An 8,020-nucleotide genomic window follows, 5' to 3' on the forward strand; every position below is an offset into this window, starting at 1 on the left:
AAAAAAAGCATCAATGAACCAATGGCTCAATTAACAAAATCTGTTAGCATGTAAAATATTTTAAGTTCATTAGTTGTAGAAGAGATTGTGCAGAATGCACAAAATACATAAATAAAAAAGAGATAATTAATTTATTCTAATTGATTAAATTTGAGTTACAGAAAGTATTTGATAGACATGCTTATTTACTTTGACATTTTATACCCCTAAAATTAATGAAACGACTATATATTTCTTACCACCATATAATATATAGTTGCGTGGTCCATAAGAATGACAAAAATATAGATATTCTATTTGAGGATATTGTGGGATCAATCTGACAAATAACATACGGTTTTCACATACCTTTTTGGGTGCACGAACACAAAACTTTTGATTTTTGGCAATACTTATGACGGTTGTCCTCTGCGCAAGTACGTTGCCGCCACATCTAACTTTAAATAAATCACTGAATTCATAACAAGTCACACTTTAAAATTTGATTCCTGACTTATTTTAAGAAAAAAATTGAAATATAGTAAACGTATTATTTATAGTTTCGTAGTTGCATAAAAAACATTAATTTGTCATTTACAAAGTAAATTCTAGCTGGCGGAGTACCTAATTAGCAACCAAGCTGTCCCTTATTATACCTTATTTTGCAAATTGATAGGGTAATGTGTCTAGGGGCATTGGGATCTGATGCTGACAATATATGCATAGTAATTTATAATATTATGACCTACCAGATTCAATAATTCTAAGCTTTTCGATGGTTCTTGATTTCCAACATTAAGAAGCATCCAATAAGAAAATTGGAGTGGACCATAATATGTTGAGCATAGTGTGCTTCTCTTTAATGCCAATTTCCCCCCAACATTAATTACCACACTCCTGGTGAAGTTATATTCGTAAGAAACAATAATGAATAAACAGTACACTAACGTGTGTCTTTTTTAGCCTTATGATCTTTTCCTGCAATCAAAGAGAAAATGCGCGAACCCCCTTTATAAAATAACCGAAATGTAGTATTCCCCTTTTTATGACTTAGTTTTGTTCACTCCTCAATTTCAAGTCGATAGCAACCTCTTTATAGTATAGAAGCCTTTAAAAAATTTGTTTATGAAGTTTATTATTAGTTATAAAAAAATGCTTTTTTCCAAATCTGTAATAAGCACATCACTTTAATAATATGTAAATTAGAAACTAAGTTGAAAAGGGTAATACGAAAAATAATAAAAATTATATAAATATAAAGTGATATAAATGCATTTGTGTGTGTGTATGTAATTACTAGCTGTATTCTACTTATGGATCTTGGTTTGAAGGCAGCTATGACTTGAGATTGTGCTTGACATCTTAACGCTAAGAGACAAATAAAAGACAAAAACTCTCAACAGTATGACTCTAGAGAGAGAGAGATTTTATAAGCTTGTGCCAAAGTGTTCTTTATTAATGAAAATTTACTGCATTTAAAGGAAATCAACCTAACAATTTGTAACTATTTGGTTCAAAACTTGAACCTTTCAAAATGAAATATATTGGTTTCAAAATACGAATTAATTATAAATATTTAATTAAAATTTTTAATCTAGTATTACTGAAAAGATTAATCTTAATAAAAGTAATTCAAGAATAACATCTGCCATGTAATCTTAATCGATGAAAAGTGATTTAATATATATATATTTTTTTGTAGCAGTCTAACTGAGATACTCAGCCATTAATTTTCTTAGCGCAACAAGGCTGAAGCCTGAAGGTATTTATATATACGTGTCAATACACAAAAGGCTCTACGTAACTAAGATCTACCAGGTTTTCTCGATACAATAAAAAGCAACAATAAAAAAATTTCCCATCACACACTCTCTCTCTCTTACTTTCTCTCTGTGCTAAACCTGTACTCATAAAAGCGACCCACTCCCCATTCTCAACATTTGTTTCACTTATAAATACTTCCCCTCCCAAGTGCCCCTCAAAAACACACATAACCATTCGCTTCTTCTTCTCACTCTATCTCCCTCTTACTCAGAGTGTCATTCTTCAATTAATACCCTCACTCCGCAATGAGACTCTCCCCAATGAGATCTCTACACCAAGCTCCAACGCTCATTTCAGCCACAACAGCCACAAAACTCACCATCAAACCACAGTGCATAACCTTAACTCAACCAGCCAAGCCCAACACCTTACAACAATCCAATGACACCGTTAAAAAGATGGAGAAAATGATGAACTTGTCATCATCGTTTGCATCATCATCATCATCATCGGAGAAAGTTGGGAAGAGATGGAAGGAGTACCAAGGAATGAGAAACTGGGATGGTTTACTAGACCCATTGGATGAGAATCTTCGTGGTGAAATCCTTCGCTATGGTCATTTCGTTGAGGCTGCTTATAAATCCTTTGAGTTCAACCCTTCCTCTTCAAACTACGCCACATGCAAGTTCCCCAAGAGCACACTCTTCGAACGATGTGGTTTATCTAACACAGGTTACAAGGTAACTAAACACCTACGTGCAACCTCAGGGATTCAATTACCTGGTTGGGTTGACAAGGCACCGAGTTGGGTTGGAACTCAATCAAGCTACGTTGGTTACGTCGCAGTGTGTGACAACAAAGAAGAGATTAAAAGACTTGGTAGAAGAGACGTGGTTATTGCATTTAGAGGAACCACCACATGCTTGGAATGGCTCGAGAATCTTCGTGCCAATCTTACTCACATTCCATGCAACACCAACAACATTATGTCCTCTGAAAATGGAGTACCAATGGTGGAAAGTGGGTTCTTGAGTCTCTACACTTCAGCAGCCACTACTAACCCTTCATTCGTGAGTTTACAAGAGATGGTGCGGCAAGAGATTCATCGGATTCTCCAAACCTACGGCGGAGCACCGCTGAGCTTGACCATTACCGGCCACAGTTTGGGAGCGGCATTGGCCACTCTCACGGCGTACGACATAAAAACCTCCTTCCCCCGGCCACCGCTTGTGACTGTTATATCCTTCGGCGGCCCCCGTGTCGGAAACCGGAGCTTCCGGCAAAGCCTTGAGAAGCAAGGGACTAAGGTCTTGCGTATTGTGAACTCCGATGATGTTATAACAAAAATGCCTGGCTTTGTGTTTGATGAGGTGGACAAAAATCGTGCTGACGTGTCAAGCAATGGGATGTTCCACGTGGCTGGTTTTCCAAGCTGGATTCAAAAGCGAGCGGAAGAGGCACAGTGGGTGTACTCTGAAGTTGGGGAGGAATTACGCCTTAGTAGCAGGGATTCTCCGTACCTCAGGGGTGTCAACGTTGCCACGTGTCATGATTTGAACACATATATGCATCTTGTTGATGGCTTTGTCAGCTCCACGTGTCCCTTTAGATCCACTGCGAAGAGGTTCCTTCAGGGGTGACTTTGGAAGAGTCTGTGGACCAGTACAAATCTTAATTATAGAAATTTAAGTAAATATAGAAAAAAAGGGAAACAACCCTGAAAATTGGTTACATGTAATTGTCTGTAAATCAAAGTTAGATCTGACAGTTTTCATATTCCATGACTTAATTTTTTGGAATAATGCATGATTCAATTAATGACTTGCAAATTCTTGATATTCTTTTGCTAGCTTTTTTGTCCTTTATACTGTATAGCTACCAAACTTTTTTAACAATTCATTGCAGAAAAAACTGGTTTGGCACCATAGAAGGGTAATGCGTTCATTCATTCATTCATATTGCATAATTTTGATATCTTGTGTAATAAAATAACATAGCCCAAAAATATCAAAGAGTGTTTCGCAATAAATTGGCTGAAAAAAGAAAAGCCTGAATCAGAAATTAATATAATAGTTTTACAAAACCGAAGTTGTAAGTGAGCGCAAAAAGGGTAACCAAGGCCCCATTGATGTGGGCCCATTTGGTTTATTTTTGAGCTCTAAGAAGAGTGCAAGCGTACTTTCCACCGTCGAGGTTCGCAATATCCACATCAAGTACTAACGAAAGCTACTTCCACTGTGTGGAGATTAATAATGCAAACATGTTTCCGTGTAAGGAAAACGCTTGGATTATCTTTGCTAAGAAAACAAGTGTTCTTACCTATAAGGAAAGCAACGCACCAAAAAATTCCCTAAAATTTTACAACATTGTGCATTTTTCATTTCAGATACTTCTTCAACCTTACACAATTGTGTTGGATACTTCTTTGATATTTTCAACCCAATATCTTTTTTTATTATTATCATGTTATTGCCACCATCAATGACTACTCAATCATGTCCAAGAAGGGGGAAAAATGTGTGGCCATTGGTTAATTTTATTTTGGACGGAGTCACATACGTTGTGATCATGTTATTTTAGGTAAGTCCCGATTCCAGAATAAACAATGAACAAATGGAAGTAAAACCTAGGATTAGAAATAATGATCAAATGCACACGAAATGAAAGCATGAACCCTCGGCAATCAATGGGTCTAAAATAATGGGTCAATTTTACTAGTCAAAATGATATTAGTGGATTTCTAGCTTCTGCAATATATGCAATGGTAAGTTAATGATCGCATACATTGCATGTATGAAGAATTTGAAGTCAAAAAGTGCTTGAAAATTTAGTTGCAAACGTAAAGTAGTTTGCATTTGTTAACAAACTGATAGATTAGTCGGTTCCTTTCGTTTTGACAATAACTTGTCAAACCCCATGTTAGGTCAATGTGAAAATAATGAATATAAAAGGTCCGAAATGGATTAGAATAATTAAAAGAAAAAAAATGTTTAGATCAATGCCATTTCAAAGATTAATTATTCTGAATGTATTAACTATTAGGTATAAACCTAAAAATGAATTTTGTTTCGAATATTGAGAATGTCAGTGTTCACCTTGATAAAAAATAATTAGGTTACCTATTGCGCGGCTCCTAAGCACAATTGAATCCCGAGACACGATTAAGCTAGGAATTTTAAGATGTTATGAGCAGGTTGCAATTGTCAGCACGAGCGTACGCACAAACAATGAAACAACAACTTCAATATATCTGTGCAAATATATCTCATGCTCCGTGCAAATTAACAATATATAGGACTTGTGTTTTTTTTTTTTTGTGGAAAATAATATAGGACTTATGTTTGTGTAAATGGTGGAGTTAAGGAGGGGTTAAGATGAGCGTTCACTTTTTTTTTTTTTTGGAGTTATCCAACCCTAATTATCTCTTTGAGACGAGTTGGCTCCCTCCGGTATCCCCACGAACTTCGACTCTTTGAGCTGGCTATGGGACTAATCCAGAGTGCGGGGGAACAGTGATGGCTAAAGGTTCAGAGCGTTCACTTTTCTAAACTCATATAAGCCTTTTTTTTTTGGAAGATAAAAGGAAATTAGACACCAACAAATATTATTATGGGTTTTAATGTCTTATCGGTGGATTTTTTTTTTTTGGTCATACATATAGTTGCAGTTACAATTTTAATTTGTCCCTAAGCATTTAACCGTGAACATCATCTCTAATTTTTTTTTATCATATAAACAACTATAACATACAAGAAAAAATGCAGAGTACAATTTTACCCCCTTCATAAATTTTTTTGGCTCCGCCAAATTGGAATATGCAAGAGACTCAATCTGAGAAAGCCCCCAGCCAAATGATGAGTATGCTTACTAAGTAATTGCTTAAATTTGAAGAAAGTCAATAGTTCGTACTTTATATATAAAAGATTCATTAGGTGATGATAGACTTGATTAAATACAAATTACTTACTTTTCATCAACAACTTAAACGCGCTTTACTCTTCAAACTCCCCAGTTTGTTGACCAATTCTTCTTTTCCAAGCTTTGATTCTTAGATTCCGGTGTGTTAAAGTTGAACATACGAGAATGTTAGGCTGTTGCCCACAATATTGATAAAATTAAGTCGCGCTATCTTGCTGTTCTTTCTAACCACACTATAACGTGAATCTTTCATAGCGCATAAACAACGATGAGGAACCCCTTCTCTTTTACCATTGTCAAGTCATATTCATTTGAACAGGAGCATGGTATATAGTTCTTTATTTAGATAATCTAAAACCAATAATTTTTCCAAAGATGCGATATCAACATAAATAGGTTTCGTTAGAAGTAGCTGAACAAATTTGAGTACATGATCATAATGTGTTATTATGCTAGAGCTTCCATGAAGTGGTTTGATGGCGGTGGCGGTAGGATGCTCCTTTGTCTACTTTGGTGGAATAAGGGGGGTTGGGGATTGTAACACTCCGATGTTCAAGGCACTATCAGATATAATCATAATGTGCATAGTGTGCAAGGTCTAATATTTACCTGACGTGTATTGCTTCTTGTATGGTGAACGAGGGTGAAGACTCCTCTTATAATATGATGGCTACCAAGAATCGCAAAGGTAATGTTTGGTATGGAAGATATTTTTTTTTTTACCGAGAAAAAAAAAAGATTGTTAGAGATTTGGTAGAATTTTTTTTATTCCGGGTTAGTTACAAAAAAAGTATTTGGTTGGCCAAAATTTTGTCAGAAAAATTGGACTAATTTTACTTATGCTATGTTTGGTTGATAGTAAAATGTTGATAAGAATGTGAATGGAAATTACCAAAATACCCTTAATTTTTTGAATATAAAAAGTGAGTCATCATCAAATGTTGCTTTTTTTTAGAGAAAAGTGAATCAAATGTTACTTTTTCAAAATCCAAGACCAAGGAAAAAAAAATACCAAAGGTTGAGTGGGAAAATGTTTTGCCATTGTGTAATTCAAAAGTGGTTTATTGGGGAAAAAAAATTGCTGGCATTTTGTTCACAATACCCATACCAAACATGGTAAATAAATATTTTCCACCCCCACTTTCTTATCATATTCCATACCAAATACTCATACCAAACACTTCCAAAAGGGTTTAGGGTTTTTTCCTTAGCTATTAAGCCTAATACTTAGAGCTCGTTTGAATCTTCTCTTTTTTAAATTAGAACTTACTTATAAGCTAAAGCTAAAAACGGGCTCATCTCTTTTTTAAGTTAGAAGTTACTTATAAGCTAAAGATAAAAAATAGAGCTAAAAACTGTTTGATAATTACATAAAAATTTTAGTTTAAAAGTTAGTTAAAAGCACATATTTCAAGAAAACTATTTTTCTCTATATCTTTATAGCTCTTCATTTAAAAAAGAGAGCACACAATTCAAGAAAAGCATATAAGAACTTAAATAAAAGCTCCTCATATGAGTTTTTATCTTTTAGCTTTTTCTTCATTATAAAAAAAGGAGCAGTTCATTATAAGATTTTTTCTCAAAACCTGTTTGGCCTTATACTTATAAGAAAAAAAGTATCCAAACAGGCACTCACTGAGACTAAGTTGTATAAATATCCATAACAATATCAATTCTTAGTAGACATGTTCAGAGTTTTTTTTGTTGTCTCAATATTTCTTGTGTCAGTTATGAAATTTAATACGTGTTTTGAAGAGTATTTATTGGTAGAATTAAGTGGGTCTCTTTATTATTTGTTATTGCTGATATAATGAGTTTTTATTGGGGTAACGTAACTTTTAATGTCATCGGCCTTTCTATTTTCTCTTTCAGGTTTTTTTTTTTTTTTATTAAAATTCGCTTCCAGCTTTTTTATAGCCTATAATAAATAGACTTATGTTATTTGCTTTATGAAATATAGAACAACATTTCCATATTCTACTCAATGGGTGCAGCTCAGTTGGTAATTTGGCGCTGAGTTAGTGGGGTTGGATATGTGTTCGATTCCCGCTGAATGCATTCTTGGGGAGGGGGCTGAACCTTGAGCCATCACTGTTCCCCCGCACTCCAGATTAGTCCCATAGCCGACTCAAAGAGTCGAAGCTCGTGGGGATACCGGAGGGAGCCAACTCGTCTCAAAGAGATAATTGGGGTTGGGTAACTAAAAAAAAAAACATTTCCATATTCTAACATTGGTATAAGAGCCTTGGTGTCACGGGTTAGATCTTCACCGTCCACTATTTAGTTAACAATTACTTAATCTTGTGGAGTTTCTTAGCACAGGTAGATGGACATGTGCATTATCCACTTTTCAAGTCCA

At 34.9% G+C, this 8,020-nt stretch overlaps 1 protein-coding gene across 1 annotated transcript; it reads left to right on the forward strand.

Moving 5' to 3' along the window:
* The first annotated feature begins 2,048 nt into the window (after positions 1–2,048).
* LOC133306373 (phospholipase A(1) DAD1, chloroplastic-like) lies at positions 2,049–3,383 on the forward strand. The gene has a single exon (XM_061506680.1). It carries the CDS (start codon positions 2,049–2,051, stop codon positions 3,381–3,383), a length of 1,335 nt encoding a protein of 444 aa, XP_061362664.1.
* The last annotated feature ends 4,637 nt before the right edge of the window (positions 3,384–8,020 follow it).

This window comes from Gastrolobium bilobum, unplaced genomic scaffold (genome assembly GCF_033153095.1).
Source record: "Gastrolobium bilobum isolate Gb01-03AN ecotype WA unplaced genomic scaffold, APGP_CSIRO_Gbil_v1 utg21117, whole genome shotgun sequence".
In the NCBI taxonomy this organism is placed as follows: Eukaryota; Viridiplantae; Streptophyta; class Magnoliopsida; order Fabales; family Fabaceae; genus Gastrolobium; species Gastrolobium bilobum.